General features: G+C 38.2%; 1 protein-coding gene across 1 annotated transcript in view; it reads left to right on the forward strand.

The window, feature by feature from the left end:
* Positions 1-23,860, forward strand: part of COL25A1 (collagen type XXV alpha 1 chain) — a 469,078-nt gene that overhangs the window by 369,971 nt on the left and 75,247 nt on the right. Inside the window, exons 13-15 of the mRNA XM_025921769.2 lie at positions 12,413-12,466; positions 14,548-14,574; positions 16,979-17,023. Coding sequence (XP_025777554.2) covers positions 12,413-12,466; positions 14,548-14,574; positions 16,979-17,023 — 126 coding nt within the window. The remainder of the gene's footprint in view (positions 1-12,412; positions 12,467-14,547; positions 14,575-16,978; positions 17,024-23,860) is intronic.

The following is a 23,860-nucleotide window of genomic DNA, read 5'->3' on the forward strand; positions in this document are numbered from 1 at the left end:
AATTTTTGTATATGTATGTGTGTGTGTATCAGAACTTTTTAAGTCTCAGCTTTTATTAGGTGTTATTATAACCCTATATTTTTTACCCTTTCCATATTTTCACATTAATTGGCACTCATAAAAACAAATAATCATAATGACAGTTTACTTGCATAACAATCAGTGCCCAGCACTGTGCAAATGCCATCAAAGAGGAGATCTAGGGACAAAGACAGAGTACTTTAAAAATCTAATTGGTGCAGTTAACACCCTTGTCTGTTTGTTACTATGAAAATAATGATAAAGATTTTCAGGATTAAAAACCAATGGTTTTGTTTAAGCAAGCTAGAATTTTTCTCAGGCCCCAGATTCCTAGAGATCGTTTCCAAAACAAAAGACAAACATCAGAAGATCTTGTTCACGTATTTTTCAAATATTTTCTAGAATTTATTATTTTTGAAACTTCAATACATAATATAAATAAAAAATGATGTTAGCGTATCATCTATGAATCTATCTCAGATAGCTATGTGATTTTTAAGGAACATTAAATTTTAATTAGTTTATAGTTATGGTATTTAGAGTTCCTTTTCATCTCTTATCCATGGGTCTCACAGTTCTTCACTGACATTAATCCTCACAGCATACTTCTAATGGCATTTTTATTGTAAGTATATTTAGAGAGCAGATAAATTGAAGCTCTCAGACTTCCAAAGGTCAAGTCATTTATTCAAGTCTATTAAGTGGGCTATTCAATGAACTCAGTATTTTTTATTCTTGATTCACTTACTTTAACAACTAAATATACTCTTTTCTTTGGCTGCCTTGGATCTAACATTAGATAGTCTGAATTAAATTCCTGAAGAATTTGAATATATTATGTTCTGTTTGTTTTCTGGTTGGTTAGCTTAAGATTTTTCTATCACAGAATTTACTCAGTTATCCATTATCCAATACAGTTGTGACTTTCCAATTTTAGACTTTAAGAAAAGATATTCAGAGTAAATGAAATAAGTGATTTCTCATTCCAGATTAATGAATAATTCAGGGAAAGTATCTTACAGCAATTCAATCATGTTGCAGGTTAAAGTTGAGACAAATTATTTTTATTAATTTTTCTATTTCCTACAGTTAGCAATTATGTACCTTAGAATTCTAAGAACGCATGACTTTTTTCTCTAGTAATTATAACAATAGGATGCATCCTTCTTCTTAAAGAAATATCATTATTTTCCTATTACAGGACATCCCAAGTAGTCAAATCACTTCATCCCTGAATGTGGTTCGTACATTCTCAGGCATTTTTATATATAAGCTTACTCTTAAAGAGACTTTTCATTCAATTTTACTTGTTAAGTGGAACAAACAGTGTTTCTATTCTTTATGTAATTAACTTTGAGTTCCTTTAAAGAGGAGTGATAAGTTAGTTATAAGAGGTAGTTTAATGTTGACTTGAAATAAATCAAGTGTAGTAAAGATTTTTTAAAACTACTTTCCCCCTGACTTCTTTTCGGCATGTTACTTTAGAATTTGATAATAATTATCATTCTATTAAATTCTGTTATTCCACTAAAATATTGGGAGAGGGGAGGAACAAAACGTGAGGGATGGGATTCCTAGGAAAAGGGGTGTAAGAGAAGGCAAGCTGCTCACAGGCTGTTGCAAAACAAACAATAAAGCAAACGTGTTTGAATTATGATATCATCAAGTCCACTTATTTTGCATTTTAATTGAAAAGAGTATGTTTTGTAGAAAGGATCAGAAAAATGCCGATTTACTAGATCTGATTCACTTGCATACATAATCTGGGAAAGCTTTTTTTTTTTTTTAAACTTCCCATAAATGTATCTACAGATTCACTTGCTGATTTTTTCAATCATCCGTTCAGCCCTTACTCCTAAGTGCCAGGCACCATCTGAGCACTGACATTAAAGCTGTCTCTGCCGTCATGGAATTTGCACCCTAACTGGGGATGGGGACATTGAATGAACAGTTACACTAAAAAACGGTTACATTGCAGTATGAATGTGGCATAGTAGCATAGGGCAGCCCGGCCTAGTGCATAGGGCCAACTAATGCTTCTCTGAATAGGTAAGTGACTATAAGTGAGACCTAACAGGTGAGCGATGTTTGGCAAGGGGAGAGAAACTACCTCTATGGTGCAGTACTTACAAATTAAATTGCAGACCACCTTGGTCTTAGAATTTGGTTTCTAAAACACTGTATGATCAACTACTGTGGGGCTTTTGTGTTCATCATGGTCTACCTTCTTTCCAAGCTTATGACCTTTAAAATATTAAATCAATATAAGCCACAAAGCCTGTTCTTGTGTCATAAGCTCTGACCTCTAAATGATACTCTGGATTTTGGAAACTTGTATTAAAAATAAGGCTGCAATGAAATAACGTATTGTGACAATCCTAACAGGTTAGCATCTACCCAATTCCATCTATTTGATACAAGCCCACATTGTCAAATGGATAGTAACCATTTTCCAACTGTGAGATAGCATCAGTGGGATTAATTTATGAGAAATCGAATTTCTTTCAGGATTCCCTTCTCTGCCTTCTCGCCTAATGCAGACAACACAAGCATGCAGTTTATAGTAAATACTAACATGTATTCAGCATTTACTGTCAGGCACTGTCCCTGGTGTTGTGTGCAGAATAGCTCACTTATTCCTCAAAGCAATACTATGAAGGGAGAACTAGCATTTTCTCCTCTTTATTAATGAGGAAATGGGAGCGCAGAAAGGATAAATATTTTGTCCAGAGTTACCGAGGTGTTTGTGATGGAGTTCAGCATCAAAACCAGACAGTCTGATCTGACTGCACAAGACTCTGGTTCCACCATTGAGAATGAGGATCTTAAATTCAGAATATCTCAGCTCTGCCATTCAGTATTTGTATGACCTTGGGCAAGTTACCTACCTTCTCTGAACCTTAGTGTCTTCGTTTATCAAATGAAGATTATAATATTTACCTCAAAATTTAATCAGAAAAAATAAAGTAATAAATGTAACTTTTAAAAAATATGTTAAATATTTTTAAATAAAATATTAAATAAGGACAGACTATGTTCCTCTCTGTTTTAGGGGCATTAATAACTCCATGACTCAGAAGTCTCCTGGGTGTATAAGCAAATTTTAGTAAGAACTATTATTTCTTTCTACGACTCTTCAAAGGACTTTAGAATTTTTCCAGTTGGACATAACCACTTAACATTTCTATTAATAATTAGACACATTCTCTTCCCAAGAAAAAAAGGGAATTTATCACTCAAACTATACATAGATCATTAAGAACTATGCTTTAGGAAAGAAGAAATTAGCTGGGTTTTAAAACTTTAAAAAACGGATATATTATTGAAGGCACATTATGTTGCAAGTCCTAGAATACTTAACAGAACTACTTTTGAAAAATAAAGGTGTTCCTTGGTCAGAGAACTTGAAAGTCTGGCACTGATGAGGGATTCAGCTTTGCTTTGCTCTGGCAACTAAACCTTATCACCGAGAATCCAGATTCTTTCCTGTCTTCGCCCCGGCCTCCTGGCTGCGGCCTTCACCCTAGCGCCTGCTCTCCCCTTGGTTGCTGGGTGGCTGCTAGTCACGCCTGGGGATTCATTCTTTCCTACCAACATGCAGAGCGTGAATGAGTGTTTTCCCCCAAACATCCCACAAAACTTTGGAGTTTCTGTGTAAGTGGGCACACAGAGGTCATGGCCTCTCCCTCCTTCCCTGCCTATGAAAATGCCAGATGCTGATTAGCTACTACCACTGCGATTTCTTTTCTAGCCGTCCCAGTTCCATGGGAAGTTGCAAGAATTGTCACTAATTGTCTAAGTTAGAAGAGATTTGTGTTAACACAAGGAAGCGGAACAGCTATACTATATCTGATTTATCCCAGTGCTAAGAAACTCTTCCACTTCACACAACCCCCTTTATCCTATTTTGATTACTTCTTCCCCAAACAGAAGACTTTGTTCTTAATCTTTTTTTCCCCATGAAAGTACACACGGTGAATAATTTTATATGTATGGAAAAGACAACCCTATGTGGCACCGTGCACTCTGGCTGGTGTTTGCTCATTTTGGTACCTTTTATAAGTTATTTCAAAATGAAATGCTGGATGGTGTTTCCTTTAGACCCAGGCAAGCAGTGATTCTCATCTTGCCTGTTCTGTTCTTCCTGTGTGACCCTCCCCACAGTGTGAGGGGTCCACAGGGCCAAGGAGGCATGCCTACTCAAAGCCCAATCTCCCCACTTCTGAATCCTGTCCCAGGCACCTACGACCCAGGAATTCCTGCCCCAACTGTCCTGATTCTACTTTCAATGCCTGTATTGGTCTCTTCTCCAGGTCCTATTCCCATGAGTAACCACAAACTGGTGTGTGCACACCAGAACCTGTGTATGACCTTGGAGCAGCTATCGATAGGGAGCTGTGGGCAAAGCTTGCAGGCTGTGATATTCACACACAACCCCCAGGCCCTTGCTGGTGAATAATAGGACTAGGGTTGAGAAGAGAAGGGAGGATATTAGCCCTGTGGGGTCATCCATGTGTACTTCTGCCCAAACCTGACCTTCAAATCTTAGGGGTGTGCTCAAGGCACGTGATTTTCATTTATGTAAATTTCACCCAAAATAATACAACTTAGCTGTTTTCTGTGAGCACTAAATTCTTAGCTATCTCTTTGCATCCGAATTTCTTTGTTCAAATTGTATTTTGTACATTTATGTCTACATTAGCAGTACAAAAACTAAAAAGTCACTAGCAGACTTATTTCTGAAATAGTCCATACCATAATATTATTGCCATGTTTACTTATTTTACAGTTTTAGACATTTGTATTTATTTATTTTTTTAATAAAGTTTATTTACTTATTTTGAGAGAGAGAGAGATAGACCACAAACAGAGGAGGGGCAGAGAGAGAGAGGGAGAGAGAGAATCCCAAGCAGGCTCCACACTGTCAGCACAGAGCCCGATGTGGGGCTCCATGCCCAGAACCCTGAGATCATGACCTGAGCCGAAATCAAGAGTCAGATGCTTAATGGACTAAGCCACCCAGGTGCCCCATAGACATCTGTACTGTTTTTAAAAAGCATAATGAATGTTTGGTTACTAGGTTTAGTTTAGTTATGACTTTAATCACTTTAAGACCCATTTCAGGAAATTTTCTGAAATAGAATGTTTTTATTAAGCTGCTAGCTGATAGACCTGTCAACTTTCTACTCATTAGTATTCGTATTACCAATGTGGACAAGAGAGATTCTAATTTTAGGAAGTGATTTTGCTGATTAGATAAACAAGACAGAGCCCTCTACAGGACACATAACCAAACCCACCCAGGTTTTCTGGGTGTTCTTTGACCAAGTTACAAAGCTTCCTCTGCCTTTGTGCAAGAAGGAGGAAAAGAATTAGAGATTGAGCATGCAAGCAGAAGCCTTTTAGAAACTTCTAAATCATTTTACATTAGAGAGAGTGAAGCTGAATGCACAGGGTGGTCTAGGAAGGAGGAAAGGAAGGAGGAAGGTGAGATGGAAAGGGGAGATGAAGAAACCAGCCAGATGAGGAAAACCACCTGCCCTGTGATGTGACACCTTCCCAGGAACACCAGATATTCAATCCTGAACTCACAAAAGGCCTGAGGAGAGTAGGGTTCTGGAGGGAACTGGTGAAGAAAACTGACTAAATCCATCTGAACTGGTCTGGGGCAAAACAGAGATGAACCCCAGCAGAAGGGTCATGGGGAGCCTATCACGACTTCCTTCACCTGTGAAATCGGGCCTGGAGCCAAGTTTAATCAGGTGTCTGAGGAATAAGGAATCACCAGGTGACATCCGTAGTCCAACAACAACAACAACAAATAATAATAATAATAATAATAATATGTGGGTATCATGATTTCAAGAAAAAAAATTTTTTTTAATTTTTTAACCTTTATTTATTTTTGAGACAGAGGGAGACAGAGCATGAATGGGGGAGGGTCAGAGAGAGGGAGACACAGAATCTGAAACAGGCTCCAGGCTCTGAGCTGTCAGGATAGAGCCCGACGCGGGGCTCGAACTCACGGACTGTGAGATCACGACCTGAGCCGAAGTCGGACACTTAACCGACTGAGCCACCCAGGCGCCCCAAGAAAATTTTCTAAGTAAATGAGGTACCTCGTTTACCTGAGGTAAATGACCACACATACAAGCTCCGAAAGAATCTCGTGGGAACTTTGGACGACATGATAATTCATGGAACCAGCACTGCACCAGCTACTGCTCACCCTCCATTTGAGGCACAGGGGTGCACGAAGGAGCAGAGAGAAGAATATATGGAAATACATAGAAGGGCCAGTCTCTGTACCCACAGGCAGAACTGTGGCAGCCTTTGGTGCTCTAGGCACCTTTCCTCTGACAGAGTACTGGAAGAGCTCAGGAACATGAGCCCCTTGGAAGCCATGAAAGTTCTGCTCATTCAAGGCATCCTGCCCCTCACAGGACTCCTTCCCCCAATGCACCCCACCCTTCACTTACCCCAAGGTGTTCCTTTGCTCTTCAGTTTTGATGTTTCAGACTAACCTACATGACTGGAGAGGTCACTGTTGGGTTAACATCTCTCCCATCTTTTTCCTGGGTCCCCTTCTCTTTTCCCACCATTGCCTGCCTTGCTGTAGCTGAGACAAAGAGCCATGTCTTGGGGCGCCTGGGTGGCGCAGTCGGTTAAGCGTCCGACTTCAGCCAGGTCACGATCTCGCGGTCCGTGAGTTCGAGCCCCGCGTCGGGCTCTGGGCTGATGGCTCAGAGCCTGGAGCCTGTTTCCGATTCTGTGTCTCCCTCTGTCTCTGCCCCTCCCCCGTTCATGCTCTGTCTCTCTCTGTCCCAAAAATAAATAAACGTTGAAAAAAAAAAAATTAAAAAAAAAAAAAAAAACACAAAGAGCCATGTCTTGCCACCATGCTTACAGGTTTTTCCAGTTTCCTAGAAGAGAAGTCTTGCTGTCTCACTCTCTCCCCAGGCCTATAAGCTGCACATCTTAATGTGGGCTTAATGTGTTTGCTTCTCCTGTATTCATTCCTTTCTCCAACATATATGTACTGAACAATTATTGTGTTTAAGGTACCATTTCCAGGCAGTGTCGAAAGAGGAATGAACAAAATAGAGCAAGTTCATATTTTAGGGTGGTGAGGGAGTGGGGCGGGAAATAGGGTCACCAAATAGTATACAGGATACCCAGTTAAATGTGACTTTCAGATAAACAACCCCTAATTTCTAATATGACTATGTCCCGTTCAGTGTTTGGAATATGCGTAAGTTGAAAATTGTGGTGTTTATCTGAAATTGAAATTTGAGTAGACGTCCTGTATTTTCTTTCTGAAATGCGGCATTCCTAGTAGGGGAGACAGATTTGAAACCTAATGAGTATACCTGGTGTGATAATTACTGCAACAAAGAGAATAAAGTCAGACAGTGGGCCTAGGAAGCGGTGGTGCCATGGTGTTGAGGTATCCAGGCAACCCCTGTGATGGGAGACATTTGAGCCGAGGCTGAAGGAGGTGACAGGTGTACAGAATGACGCATGACTTTTCTAGAACATTAAAAACATTTAAAGATCGGGGCTAGAACTTTTATGCTATAGTATCGTGCTGTAAAATGCTATGTTTCTATAAATTTCAAAATCTGTAGGTCATTTTGTATCCACCTTCGCCCAAGTTTGTGTTCATACTCATTTGTCATTAGGAAACTAGAGTAGAAAACTAAACTAGAGTAAACTAGAGAGAAAAAATAGGAGTGGAGAGGGGCGCCTGGGTGGCTCAGTTGGGTAAGCGTCTGACTTCAGCTCAGGTCATGATCTCGCAGTTTGTGAGTTTGAGCCCCACGTCGGGCTCTGTGCTGACAGCTCAGAGCCTGCAGCCTGCTTCAGATTCTGTGTCTCCCTCTCTCTCTGCCCCTCCCCTGCTCATGTTCTGTCTCAAAAATAAATAAAAACATTTTTAAAAAATTAAAAAAAAATAGGAGTGGAGAGCAGAAACCCCATTTTCTTGACTTTTCCCCAAACGGTTATATCTAAATTTATTTACTTTGAAAGAAAGAGAGAGAGCACAAGCAGGGGAGGGCAGAGAGACTGAGAGACAGAACCCAAAGGTGCTCCACACCATCAGTGCAGAGCCCGATGTGGGGCTCAAACTTCTGAACCATGACATCATGACCTGAGCTGAGATCAAGAGTCGGACACTTAATGGACTGCGCCACCCAGGCACCCCTTCCCCAAACAGTTGTATCTAAAAGTCCCTGTTGGGTGTCTCACTACTTTCAAAGAATCCTCCTCTACCGAGTGCTATGTACCCAATTGCTGCCAAAGCCATTGAGACCCTGAAGCCTTATATAAGGGACAGCCACTTCACACCATGACTGCCTGCAGAAGGGGACTAAGTGTCTGTTCTGCTCACTCCTCGAGCCTTTGAGATCTCTCTATGCACTGTGACAGTCAACAAAAAAGGTCCAGTACACTTCAGTGTTTCATATGGGTTATCAGTGACCATTAGTCTTTATTTTACTGCCTGTGCACGCCAACACCCCAACCTCAGAAGTAGGAGGAAGGCCTTAAGACTGATGCTATGTTGGGGCGCCTGGGTGGCGCAGTCGGTTAAGCGTCCGACTTCGGCCAGGTCACGATCTCGCGGTCCGTGAGTTCGAGCCCCGCGTGGGGCTCTGGGCTGATGGCTCAGAGCCTGGAGCCTGTTTCCGATTCTGTGTCTCCCTCTCTCTCTGCCCCTCCCCCGTTCATGCTCTGTCTCTCTCTGTCCCAAAAATAAATAAACGTTGAAAAAAAAAATTAAAAAAAAAAAAAAAAGAAAAAAGACTGATGCTATGTTTGCAGCATAAGGAGAGTCAGTGATATTATATCACTGTGACTGTTGTATGCTGACAGATCGTAGCTACACTTATGTGAGCATAGCATGACCTATAGAGAAGTTGAATGACTATGTTGTACATCTGAAACTAATATGATGTTGTGTGTTGACTGTACTCAAATAAAAAAGTTAAAAAATAAATTAAAAAAATAAGCCTGAGGAAGAGCTAAAAATCCCAGAAAAAAAAAAAAAAAAAAAAGACCAATGCCATGTTCTGATCAGAATAATTCTTTCCACCCATTACTGGTCCACATTCTTTGTAGTTATTTTCCTCTTCTGTTTGGATGAGTTCTTTTTGACAATGCAGTACTTAAACAAAATCAGTTTTGACAAGTGAATGTAAAATTATATTATGCTGAAAATTTTAAGCTACAGCTCATTGTAAATTCCCATTGCCAGAATAGAAAACAATTGCCATCAGGTAAGCAATATTATCACTAAATGACCTACTTCCCTTTAACACTCAGTCTCATAAGACAACTGCATTCCTTTCTTTCAGTATTCTTTTGAGTTGACCCTGATTAGCAGCACCTGAAATAATCGTAGGAGTCTTGAGTGATGTCTTACATTAGGGTTATAAAGAGCATTGGTTTGAGAGAGAGTGAGAGAGAGAAGGGAAGGAAGGAAGAAAGAAAGAAAAAGTAGCAAGCGAGCTTTCATAAAAGTTGTATAAAACTTTCATAAAAGTTGAACCCAACTTTTAGCTCAAATACACATGTTGTCATTTGGGAGTAATACATTGGGAATAGCTTTAGAATTTAAAATATAATAGAGAAAACTTTATCATCCTACCTGAAGTTAAGATGTTAGCTTCTGGTTTTTGTTATCACTCTCTTTGGAATGTCCTTCAGTATTTGTGAAATGCATTCAGAAATAGAGAGATACAGGGGTGCCTAGGTGGCTCAGTCGGTTAAGTGTCTGACTTCAGCTCCGGTCATGATCTCACGGTTTGCGGGCTCGAGCCTCACATCCAGCTCTTTGCTGACAGCTCAGACATATTTATAGAGGTGTTTGTTTTAGTTTATCTTTAATAACAAAAATTAGAAACAACCTAAGTATTCAACTATTTGGGACAGATCAAACATATGATCGCACCTGACTTTGATGGATGATAAACTGTTCATAAGACAATCATGAATACTATGTGAAAACAAATATGTGGTATTAAATAATAAAAAAAATAAGAACATCAAACCATGTAATAAGCTTACAAATGCTTGAAAATATGTAAGCATAAATGAAAAAGACTGGAAGGAAACAGGACAAAATGAAAACAATTTTGATTGAATTGGGTGCATAGCGTGATGGAATTATAGGTGCATTATTATTTTAACAATATATAAAATTTTTAAAAAGAGATCAAGTTTTAGTCCCTCAGTGTTCATATGTTAAGGAGGATGTTAAGCAGATACCTAAGCAACATCTCTCTTCCTTGCTTCAAAAATCTCAGCATGTGTTTTGTTCAGTTCCAGGGGCTTAACTACTTTTTTTTATTATTATTCTGGCTACCGTGGTTATTCTTTGAAAGGCTAAACAAAGTTCATATTGTTTCCTGGCAGCTTCTCTTATTTGCATTAAACCATGAGTTATGGTATTAGTGCATCCTGTTGTCAATTCTTTGAAGAAAGCAGACTTGATAACTCATCTTCTGTTACATAGTAAATGATAGTCCTCTTTCAGGGTGTATTTTATTTCCAAGTTCTTACTCTTTGCCACGTACAAATAACCAGTCAAGATTTTCCTATAATGGTCATTGCTCTTCTGTCAACATTTTTGCCATTTATCCAAGGAAAGTGCAAGAGTTACAATTATATTGTAACTTTATATACAAAGCAGAAGTTCTTCCAGGAAGTTATGACTTTAGTAAAATATTTTTTGCTCTTCTAAAAGGATAAATAGGCTTCCTATTATTAGTTTATCTGGGAGGTTTACACAACTCATCTTTATAGAAGTTATAGTTAAGTCAGGTTTCTATACATTCTGTAAGATCATTTATAACTGAGGAATATAAACCAATGATCATGAGGATAGAAATACTCCTTTGCATCCTCTCCCAATTTCTAAATACTTTCATTCATTCAGGAATGCATCGTATTAAGAGCACAACCTCTTAAGCTAGATCATTTGAGTTCAAATCTTGGCTACAGTTGTGTAAATCTAGAAGTTACTTAACCTCTCTGTGCCTTAGTTTCTTCATCTGTTTCATAGAGATAAGGTAGTACTTACCTCATAGAAATTTGTGAGAATAAGTTGATAAATGTAAAATTCCTGGCACTTAAAATGGTACTATTATTACTAATGTACATGTTTGTGAAGCTGAGAGCACAAATACAAAAATGGCACAAATTCTGCTCTCCAGGTGCCATAGAAAACTCACTTAAAAATCAACTAAGTCTGCAGGGAACTTAAAACTGCTCTAAAAATAGTGTTGTTGTTGTTGTTGTTTTTAAATCAAGTAACAACTTTACTACCTTCAGTGGAAAGAAGAAAGCTATCCCATTGTTGGAGCACACAGTAAAGAGCTTTGGGAATGGTTGTAAGTGAAAATGAAATTCTAGTTGATCTTACTTTGAGCCACATGGAAGCATTGAGACCCAGAGTATCTTACCTTTGCTTCTGGGCATTTTATGGACTTGTCCTCTTTAGAAAGCAGTTGCTGGTTCAGAGCCCATGAAACTGGTAGACAACCTCTTCTTTCTTTTTCTTTTTTTTATTTAAAAAAATTTCTTTTAAGTTTATTTATTTATTTGGAGAGAGGAAGAGAATCCCAAGCAGGCTTCGCAGTGTCAGCTGACAGTGTGGAGCCTGATGCAGGGCTTGAACTCACAAACTGCAAAGATCATGACCTGAGCCAAAGTCAAACGCTCAACCAACTGAGCCATCCAGGCACCCCTACAACCTCTTATTTCTAAAAGGGGAAACTTTTCTGACCTAGTAACCACCATCTTTTTCCCAAATGCCTATTTATTACTCAATATGACAATGAGAACCACAGTTCTAAATGTTTTATTCTAATTATTTTTTACAGTGAAATTGAGAAACCAAAACCATTTTTACTTTTCACTCTGTGTCAAATGTGTCTAATTTTGCAGGTGTTCAAGGATGTGTGTGTGCATTCAGCTTTAGACTGATTAAGTCTCATAATAATTTCGTTTTTATGTTTCTGAGCTGATGAACCACTTAAAAGTTCTCCATCAGGAGAGATTATGTTTTCATATATCTTTAACTCATTCCACAAATGTTTATTTATTGCCTACAAGGTACCCAACATCATGCTAGATACTCATTTCCGTTGGTAAGTTGCTTCAGCTTTCTTAGTGAAGAAAAGACTGAACCAAGGAAATTAACATGTTTTATTCTGGGTCCTGAGCACAGAGAATTTTGGACCAAATGAGCTAACTTGTATTTACATTAGTAGTCACTTTTTTTTCTCCCTACTTCTAGAGCACTGCTGGATAGCTATATCCTTTACTGATCTATATAATGTATGGATTTTGTCTATTTTATTTAATAGTATCTATTTTTTATTATGAGGGTGAGCCTGGGTTGCCTGGAACAGTAGGACAAAACGGAATACCAGGGCCAAAGGTTAGTACAAATAAAACCAAGCAGAATCATTTGAGACATGAGTTTTCATTCAACTGTAAACTGGAACTTTTTTTTTTTAATATCCCACTGATTTTACTTGGATGGAATATTTGTCAATAGTAAAATATGCTGCAGTATAGAACTTTGTGACTAGTGACTAAATTATGTTTGTGACTCTCATTACCATTAAAAATGAAGAAAAACAAATAGAATAAGATTGTCAGAATCTTTATTCTGAGATACTTCAATAACATGAGAAGAAGCCCGTGTTTCAAATATGCCTGTTGTCATTTTGCTATTTAGTGAGCATATTAAAATGTAGGCCATGTCCATACTGCCTAAAGTGTGCATAATATTTACAAGGCTTACTAAAGATGATTTCACAGTGATACTGTGGCCTTTCTTCAATATTTGGTCACCTCCAACACTTACAGAACATAACCAGTTAATCAAACAAAAAGTAGAATAAAGATGTGGCATGTGTGAGAGTTTTTTGAGATTTTTATTTTTTTTAAGTAATCTCTACACCCGACATGGGGCTCAAATTCAACAATCCTGAGATCAAGAGTCACACGCTCCACTGACTGAGCCAGCCAGGCACCCCACGATGTGACACGTTTGAAATTTTAAAATGGATGTAGTCTGAATTACTAAATGGGGAAAAAATGTAATGAGGATTTTGGGGGGTTGAAAATTTTCTTTGTTTTTTGAAGAACAAATGAATCTGTTAAATATAAAACGATTGGTGACAGTTCAGTTTAAACCAAACAGGCAGACAAATCCCAAATCCTTTGATGAGTGAGCATCCCTTGAAGTACATAACTAATGTCTAATCCCGTCAGCTGTGCTGGTGTGTATCCGTACCCACAGATGCCTGTCAGCTGATTTTACAGATCACATTGCTATTGACAGGCGCCTAGGACAGACCTAAAATTTATAGACCTGTCCTTTGTCTTGCAGCAAATATTCCTTCTGGGACTACAGCCATTCTCCTGTCTTCTCCCCTTTCTTGCTTCATGCTAAAAAGCCAAATGATAAGAGTTAATGCTTAATGCACGTTCTCAGTACTGTTCTTCTGTTGCCTAGCAACCATCAGGATGGATGTTGAGCAGTGAAAGGTGGCCAGAAATCTGGAAAGCCAAAGGGTCAGGCTGAGTCCCAGCAAATGAGAAGAGTCTTGCCTCTAAATTGATTTCGAGTGGCTTTTAGTTTAGAAAATACACAATAATCACCTGAAACCATTTTTTAATGCAGTTTTATCTGATGGCAAAATTTACTGATGCTTTTTTCATAAGAGGAATATTATCATAATGTGTATGATTTATTTTAGAATTTTCCCACTCCATCACCTATGCCTTCCTGGGTAAAGTAAAAATAAGGATTCTCTTCAAAGCACAATTTAGCATTTTAGTCCTCATACTGTCCAGGAAATAATTTTGAATAAAGACATTCTCCTGAACTCACTTCAACTCTGCTCCATTCTAGTAGTTTTCCTGAAGGTACCAACTCCTCCTAAAATACTCCTGATTTGGATCATGCTAGTTACCAGCAGGTTAAAGGGAGTTCATGACACCGTGAGGAGGTCCAAGTTTAGGACTGTGTTTATGATCACGTTTGAAGAAGATAGATTGGGGAACTACACAGACCCTAGACCCCTGCAATAATCCAGACACTGGGGGCTCCTTTGAGCAGAAGACCACGAAAGGATGTGTTGGCTCCCCTTATTGATTCTGAGTTTGGGCAGGTTAAAACTTGAAAACGAAGAAGCCGCTCAAGACATTAAATTGCCACCACACTGGTCTTAATGCCCCCAAAGCTGGCTTCTGGAAGATAATCTTAAATATCTTTCTTTAGTCCTTTAAAAACAAAGAATTAAGATTACATTTGATATTGATATCCATGCCCAATTCTTCAAGGAACTCATCTTACTATTTGTTTTCAATACAGCAATTCTATATTGCCAAAATAGAAAATGTCACATATAATTTGCTTAGTATATTCAATATCTCAATTTGTTTGGTGTTGTTTAATTGGGTGTTTTATAATTTAATGTGTCACTCAATCTTTGTTCTTTTGCTCAGGGAGAACCTGGAGATCGAGGAGAAAAGGTGAGAATGATTCTGCCTGTAATTATCTTTTTTCCTCCCTAAAGAGAGACTAAACCGAACTTATTTAAGTATGGATGGCTAGGTAGCAATAGATATAGATACATAAAGATAGACATAACAACCACTGTTCTTGTCAAACTGTTAATTAGTAGAAGGAGAGAATAGTGTAGTTCTTATGGTTGGACAGAGATTTGGGTAAAATCGTTTAAAGAAATGGAAGGAAAGGGAGCAAATTTAAACATTCTATGTCAAGCTTTTAAATGGTTTTCAAAAATCCCTAGGCCTGCAACATTTGTTTTGCCTACTTGCTAACACCACTCCAATACTTTTCTAAGCATCCACATCTCTCCCTACTGCTTCTTAGGTCACTAAGTTAAGGGGATACAGATGTTTACCTGCAACAAATATACTGGGAATTGCCCCACAAAGAATTCCTATAAAAAATAAAAAAGAGAAACAAAAGGAGAAGAATGCCATATGTTAAATTTCTCACAGTCGTCCTTCCTGACTACTTTTGCGGGCGTCCTGATTATTTTTAGACTCCCCATGCATATTGTGGTGCTAATTTTCCTGGTTTTCATGCTATTTACTTTAATAGTGTTTGAGAAATGTGCTGTCTGCGTAGGAAGCTACCAAGATACTACATCTGATCCGGTATTTCTGACGAATTAATACTATCACCTCTAATCACCAAAGTAGTTAGTACATCTAAAGATCCAACAAACTTCTTGACTATAACTGTATTATTTGGCACTGTAAAACAAAAATTAAAAAGAGATTTATTTAAATGGAAGGAGAGCAAACCAGAGGGGAGAACTCACTCAGACCCCTTCATTTCATGACCACTCGGAGCCATTCTTCCTAATAAGAAAGTTTGTTGTGTCTGTTTTGCTTTTTAATAAAGGGATTGCCATGCAATCTTTTTAAAAGTATGCTAGTAGGCTGCCTATCAAAGGTCTCTCATAATAGGTTATCAGTACGTTTATTTGGCATCCAACCAGTTTATTGTAATTAACTTGAAATTAATTAATCATCAGATGACTCTGTTGTGTAGAAATTAAGGAGGGAAAAGAAGGAGAGCCAGCGCCGTTCCGGGGATTCGTCAGATAGAGGGGTTCCGGCTCGAGGGCCCGTGTGGGGTGTCCGGCACCACAGACAAATGCCTGAGCAGTTAGCTTCATACATGTTTGAAACAAGAAAAGAAAATGGAGAGAAAAAAGTAAAAGTCTCTCTCCCCTACATCTCTTCTCTCTCCCTTGGAAACCATCATCAATACTTACCTCTTATTTAAAGGAAACTTTTCAATGATGGAAAAGTGACCTAATATGAAGCTAAACAAAAGGGCATTCCAGCCTGTGGAATCTAGCAACAATAATGCATTGTTATTGCTAACGGCTATCATTAGCAGCTCATGGTGTGTCCCCTACTGTCCTAGTTGCTTTACACACAGCATATTGTTTATTTCTTCTAATCCCATAAAGCATTCTTGCCCTTACGTCGTTACACATGTGAAACGTGATGTAGGGAGAATTTCATTTGCCCGGTAGGTGCTGGAGCTGGGCTCAGTCTTTCTGGCGCCAACGTCCATGATGTTTCCACTATAACATGCTGTAAGACTTAAATTAAAGAATTCGGCATTGAAGGAATCAAAGCATGGATAATGAGTGAAGGACTCTTTTTTTCTTCTAATGCATTGCTTCGTGGTGGAAAGGAGATGTCAGTGAGGGAAGAAGCACAGGAAATCTCAAAAATAAGCAAGAAAGCATAAAGTCTCCAATTTATTTTATTGTAATTATAAAAGAGAGAGTTTTCAAATAAAATCGAAAACATTCATTTCACAAATGCAAAACACAGAAGTGCAGATAAAATAATCTGTCCACAGGTTTTGAGGGGTGTGTCATGCATTTTGAAGCTTTGGAGATTTGACTTGAGCTGAACCTGAAGACAGAGTAGGATTTACACAGAGAGAAGGGAAAGGGGAGGGCAGGAACCCAGGTGGCAGGAATGGCAGGAGGAAGGAGACAGAGGTGGTAAGGCATGTGGCATATTGAGGGAATGGTCAGGAAAAAGGCTTTCTTACAGTGGCTCTTTGAGTAGAGGAGAAAAGAGATAGAGTGAAGGAGGCTTTAAGAACCAGCATGAGCTATTAGAAGTCAGAGAAAGTACTGCTTTCTGTTGATATCATAGAGTAGTTGGAAACAGTTCAGCTGTGTTCATTGCAATAAATTTTACGTGGACCAGTTGGTATCAGGCAACTGCTTAAGTCAAAATGTGTCAGTTCTACAGAATATTCTCAAGAGATTTTAATATATAGTGCATATGAAAGCAAGCTTAAAATAATGAAAACTATCCTGTGTGTAATGTCACCAATATATTTAACATATATCCCGTTTTCCCCCCTTAGGGAGATGCTGGAGAGAGTGGCCCCAAAGGTGACACAGGCGAAAAGGTACAGTTTGTGAAATATGAAAGGGTATGTGTATGAGCAAGAAATCTATTCCATGTATGTGAAAACAGAAGATTTTGAGTGAGGAAAGAGACTGATAGCTTAATATGGTAAGGTGAGAGATAATTCTATGAGTTTGGAAAACATTTAAATATCCAATTTATAAAGATGATCATTCCACAAGCTCTTAGCTACAAATTTAAATATTAAAAAATTTTTTTTTAATATTTATTTATGTTTGAGAAAGAGAGAGAGGCAGACTGCAAGCAGGGGAGGGGCAGAGAGAGAGGGAGAGACGAAATCGGAAGCAGGCTCCAGGCTCTGAGCTGTCAGCCCATAGCCCGATGCGGGGCTCAAACCCACAAACTCTGAGATCATGACCTGAGCCAAAGTCGGATGCTTAACTGACTGAGTCACCCAGGCACCCCATAAATATTTTTAAAATAAAATGGGATGTCACAAATTCTAGATAATGTATAGCTAGGTTTCTAGTAATATGGCTTCCATGGAATAAAACCATTTATTCATGTGTAAATGAGGCACTACTCCCTTGATATTCAGAGATATAAAAATACAGTTTCTAGGGGCGCCTGGGTGGCTCAGTTGGTTAAGCATCCGACTTTGTCTCAGGTCATGATCTTACGGTTTGTGAGTTCGAGCCCCATGTCAGGTTCTGTGCTGACAGCTCAGAGCCTGGAGCCTGCTTTGGATTTTGTGTCTCCCCTTCTCTCTGTCCCTCCCATGCTCATGCTCCGCGTCTCTGTTTCTTAATAATAAATAAACATTAAAAAGATGTTTTTAAATAAAATAAAGTTTCTAAAGTGATTCCATTTGTTGCAATTTGGTTAGAGAACATGTCACAGGATTGGGATGAGATTTAAAAGTTTGAAAGCAAATGTCATTTGATTACAGCCTCTAATGCAGTCTTGAAAATTTGCCTCAACTTGAAATCTACTAAATTCAGATATTTTGTCAGCCTTCTCATTCACTTTTTTCATCTTTTAAACCATTATTAGTGTTTATATTACAGTGGTCTTGTGGTTCATCTTCCATCCTCTTTTCATACTGCTCTCCCCGTCTATCATTATAGCTTTTGCTTGGATTCATACTTTATAGACATCTCTGACATAGGAAGGGCCTTTTATTTCACTTGTGCTGTATGCTAAGAATTAAGAAAAGAACTTTTAAGAAACTGAAAATAAAATGGTCAGATTTTAATTAAAATCAAGCAAAGTAATTGAATGATTAAAAAAAGATTTATTCATTTAGGCTCACATTGGAGAATAAATGTGTGAAATAAATAAATTTTCAAAGTGAAATAAATTTCACTTTGAAAATTATTACAGTGCAGATGGTTAATGGTTAGTCATAAAAACATACTCATAAAATAAAGAGAAATTTATCTTTCTCATTCTTATAAATATTAATATAAATATGGCATGGATGATGGTAGGAATGAATTAATGTCACCAAGTAGCAATTATGTTTGTGTTCAAGGAGCAGTCCAGAAATTAGAGTCGACCCTCAGTTTCTTATAGACCAAGGTTTCTCACCTTCAGCATTATTGACATGTTGGGCTAGATAATTCTTTCTCGTGGGGGGGCGTTAGATATTTAACAGCATTCCTGGCCTGTGCCCACTAGATACCAGTAGTTGTGGCAACCAAACCTATCTCTAGACATTGCCAAATGTCCCTGAGGGACAAAATCACTTCTAGTTGAGAAGCACTGCTATAGACCCCTTTTATATACCTGTCAAATTTAATTATCATGCGGCAATAAAATATGGCATGAATATGTTTAATACTTAATAAGACCAATGATATACCTTGATGACTCTCAAAGTCAGCGTTTCAACCCCCAGAAATATAAACCTGGATATTATATTTAACTTTTTTGTTTATACTCAAAACCAGAGGTCATCAAGCCTTTCCTGTAAAGGGCCAGAATATAAATATTTTAGGTTTTCTGGGCTTTGTGGTCTCTGTCACACTACTTAACTCTGTCCTGACAGTGTGACAGCAAGCATAAACAATATGTACACAAATGAGTATGGCTGTGTTCCCATAAAACTTTATTTCTGGACACTGAAATTTTAATTTCATGTAATTTTCATGTGTCATGAAATATTGTTCTTTTCATTTTTTTCTTAACCATGTAAAAATGTAAAAACCATTCTTAGCACATGGGCCACACAAAACTGGAACTGGCCCACAGGCCTTCGTTACGAGTCTCTGCTTAAAGAAAGGAAATCTTCTAAACAGAGAGCAGTTTTTTTTGAGTGAAAAAAGTTTATGCCAAGTCTGAACAATACCTATGTGGATTTATGTAGAGAATTTTATGCTTTTAGAAGTTGCATTTAAAGCTTCATTTTTAGAATGTAGACCAATAATTGTTTCTTTAATCACACATTTTTAACATTTAATTTTCCAGTAGTAAAGTAACCTTTTTCTTTGAAAATTCCAAGTTCATCTCAAAGGAATACTGTTTTCTATTAATGCAAATCATTTACCATATTGACTCACACATAGTAAACTCTCAATAAATGTTAGCTTTCTTACCACATGGAAATTGAAATCAACTAGACTGGTTGTTTTCTTTTTTATCAAGACGTTTTACTAGTCAACTGAAATTAAGTACAAGAAATCCTTCAGTTGAAACGGAAATCATTTCTATAAACTTTCAATAGGTCTAAACAGGGGATTGTAAATAGGAATGTGTAACGTATAATATGTAATCTGACCTCTAGCATTCATCCCGAGAATGCTGTAATTGGAATATAATTTTTGATGTGTTTTTTTAAAACATTTCCTGCTTCTGTCATATAATTTGTTTCCAGTATGTTGGAAACAGTCTTCTCATGGCCTTTGGGTTCAGTATGTGAAACTCATTCATCATGTACCAAGTTCTAGATGTAAAATCAAAAAATGCCTTTTTTTTTTTTTTTTTGCCATTGATGTAGTAAATTACATCATTGACTGATTCATTTTAATAGGATTTTTTTTTTTTTCCTTTTGATCCAACTCAGTGCCTTTGGATGGTAAAGCAATCTAAACCTTTCCAGACTGGTCATCTGGAAATGCTGTGGAACTGTAAAAACCACTAGGCTGGGTTTTGTCCGTGGCCAGCAACTGCCGTGCACTCTAGGCTTGAGAGTGTCATGCCAGAGAATGATTTCAGTCATGTGTGGAGTGACTATGCAAAGGTTATGTTCTGCTCTTTGGAGTGTTAATGCCACCCAACAAATGCAGAAATGGATTTGTTATCTCTTTTGGTCAACTTGAAAGTAGGTGTCTGTGCAGCACGCTGAATGGTTTGACCATGCCACTCTATTACTCACAATTCAGTCTGCAGATTCAGAAGCTCTACCTTCACTGTCTAGCAACAGCCTCTCTGTGCCTTCATTTTCACTGCTCCCTCAGTCTCCATTCCTGTAAACACACTGTCTTCTTAGTTTATGCCCACATAGCATCTTTGATTTGCATCCTCTGAGCCTTTCCAGAATCCACGCCCATATTTGGAGCTACCAATCAAATTATCTTTTCTTAAAATCACATGTGAAGGCCTGTCTAAGAGGGCCCCCACCCCCACTCACCTCCACATTGCACCATCCCGGGTCAATGCAGGGCCCTCTCTAACTTGGCACATATGGTTCTCTCACCTTACAACACTCTCTGTCCACTCCCTCCTCCATGTTCTATTCTTCAGTCCACTGAGACCTTAATTTATAAATCATTTCCCTAAGGCAGCCTTTCAGTCTCCCCCAGATTGCTTAGGCTACCTACTCTGTGCTCCCATAGCACTCTTTAAAGTCCCTTTCATAACTGTTATTGGGATTTATTATAATTCCTTTTTTAATTGGACATCCGGCTCATTGGAGAAGGAAAAACAAATAAATAAACAAAAAACTATATGATGCCAAATTATTCCCAGCATCAATCCATGTTCCTGGCATATAGTTGTAAGATAATAAATATTTATTGAATAAACAACCTTTAAAAATTTTTTTTTTCCTTTCAACTGTTTTTTATTTTTGTGGAATGGTAGATCTCTTTCCTGTGACAAGCATTTGTTTATCATGTCTTCTGGCATATAAGGGGCACAGAATATCCTAAACATGAGAATCTCTTCCTACCCCAGATTTAAAAAAAAAGAAAAAAAAGGAAAGTATTTTTCATGCTTTCAACCAATAACATTTTTGTGTACATATATTGGTATGTGATTATCATGAGCACAGGTCAAGGGCAGGGATTGTAACTGCATTGCTTCCTGTTTCACCCAGCTCCTCGCATCCCTGCAAACAGCTGGCACATAATGGGTGCTCAACAAACATTTACAGAATGAATTAATGAATGACAGAAATGTCACCATATTCACTTCATTTATCCACATAGACTTTATTAACACATGCATAAAGTTATATACCAACTATTGTATTTGAAAATTAGCATGACCAAAACCAGAAGCTCTTTGTGTTTGAATGATCAATGGTAAAGCCCAATCTATTTATCTCAAGTGTCTCCTCAAAGAATTTTCCCATTGGTGACTTACCCTGTTAAAACTTGGGTTTCCAGACCAGCTGACTTATGAAGCTAAGACTCTACTTAAGACATACTTGGGAGTGGAAGAGAGCCAAAGCATAAGAGACTCTTAAAAACTGAGAACAAACTGAGGGGGGTGGGAGGGTATTGAGGAGGGCACCTTTTGGGATGAGCACTGGGTGTTGTATGGAAACCAATTTGACAATAAACTTCATATATTGAAAAAAAAAAGACATAGTTGGGTTTTCCTACTGTAATCCTGCGTTTGCTCTCACTTTTGCAGAAATGAGGATTATGAACACTGACTGTTTTATTTCCACTCCCTGCAGCATTATCCTTTAAAATGTTCAACTTATGACTGGCTTTCAGCAGTTGTCTTGCCACTTAAAAGTTAGAAAAATTCCTCAAGATTTCACAGTCTAAGTTTTTAAAAGAAAATTAAAATATCACTCATAGTCCCCCATCAAATGAAACTGCTCCAATTTCCACAAATAAATCAGCCTTTCAGGAAACTGTCCTTTTCTTTCCATCTACTTCCTATGAGAACTAAATCTAGTCCTTATTCTCATTTGTGGATTATCCAGACACTTTCCACTAAGACACTAAAAATAAAAGGTTTTAAACTGCAGTTAATACAAGCAGCTTCCTTTTATTTACAAGTTTACTGGAACCTTTATGCCCTGTTGTCAAAATGAAATAAACCGATAATTCTTATTCTAATAAAAAGAACATGGCAATGGAATATAGGAAGTCCAAAATTCACTTATCCTCTTGTTGCTTCAATGTCCTTATCTATTAAATGAAAATAGTAATATCTGCCCTATCTCATCAGAGTTTTATGAGGTATAAATGAGATGAGGGACGGGACTTAGCAAAGTCAAAATTGCTTTTAGGAATACAAAGGTCTTATTGTGCAAACTATTACAAACCTGATTCATTGGTGTTGATGGCTTTCAGATTTGATTTAGTAGAAATAGAAATAAGTATTATTTTATTAGCCACATTTATTTCACTTCCCATTTGGAACTCAATCGAATGTTAATGATTAGAAAGAGAAATCAGTATAATATAGTAATTAAGGTCCTTTTCTTATGTTTTGTCATGTTTTAATTTTTCCTTGGGTTAAAACAATTACAGACATCACAGAGGATCACATATATATCAGTTTCCTCAGTAAGCTAATTTATTATTCCCTTCTTCTTCCTAAGCTTGTTTTCCTTCCTAAATTTTTTTCATTTTTTTAAGTTTATTTATTTTTTTGAGAGCGATAAAGAGCACAAGCAGGGGAGGGGCAGAGAGAGAGGGAGAGAGAGAATCCCAAGCAGGCTCCACACTCAGCACAGAGCCCCGCACAGGGCTTAATCGCACAGACCATGAGTTGGACACTTAACCTACTGAGCCACCCAGGCGCCAATTTTTCATTTTGATCCTTGACTGCTGACTTATTTAAAACATTCTCTTTGGGGCGCCTGGGTGGCGCAGTCGATTAAGCGTCCGACTTCAGCCAGGTCACGATCTCGCGGTTCGTGAGTTCGAGCCCCGCGTCGGGCTCTGGGCTGATGGCTCGGAGCCTGGAGCCTGTTTCCGATTCTGTGTCTCCCTCTCTCTCTGCCCCTCCCCCGTTCATGCTCTGTCTCTCTCTGTCCCAAAAATAAATAAAAAACGTTGAAAAAAAAATTAAAAAAAAAAAAAAAACATTCTCTTTGAGATTTGTTCATTTATTCATCATATATGTATTGAGCATATACTATGGGCTAGGCACTGAATAAAAATTGACACTGAATCTGCCTCCATGTGGCTGATTGTCTAACGAAGGGACAGACAATAAGTACGTAATTATGGAGTGAGCTATGCAGGACATGAACAGAGCTCAGTGTGAACAGTAAGATGTGGGTGAAAGGGGCATAAATCTTAAGTTGGTTGGTGAAAGGTTCTTTGAGGCAGAGCCACTTAAGCCAAGACCTCAAGAGAGAGAAGATGCCAGCCTGCAGAGGGGGAAGGGATTCAGAGAGGGGGACAAGTGCTCAAGGCACAGAGGCCTGAGGCCTCATCTCTGTCTCTGAAAGAGAGCGATGAGGAGCTTCCTAAATCCAGAACAAGGAACTAGACCCCTGGAGTTCCTTGAGCACTTGCACAGATGTGACAGCTGAGGAAATCCAAGTATGTGCCTTCCTCCTTATGGCTGTTCCTATCTTCTTGACAGTCTCAAATGGCTAAGTTTTCTCCCTGTTTTGCCTTGTAGCATGTTCACGGGACAAGGGGCTAGAAGGAGCTTAAAAATCTAGGCCCATTGCTGGCTT

Source organism: Puma concolor, chromosome B1 (assembly GCF_028749965.1).
Source record: "Puma concolor isolate L17-30 chromosome B1, mPumCon1.1.hap2, whole genome shotgun sequence".
Lineage (NCBI taxonomy): Eukaryota > Metazoa > Chordata > Mammalia > Carnivora > Felidae > Puma > Puma concolor.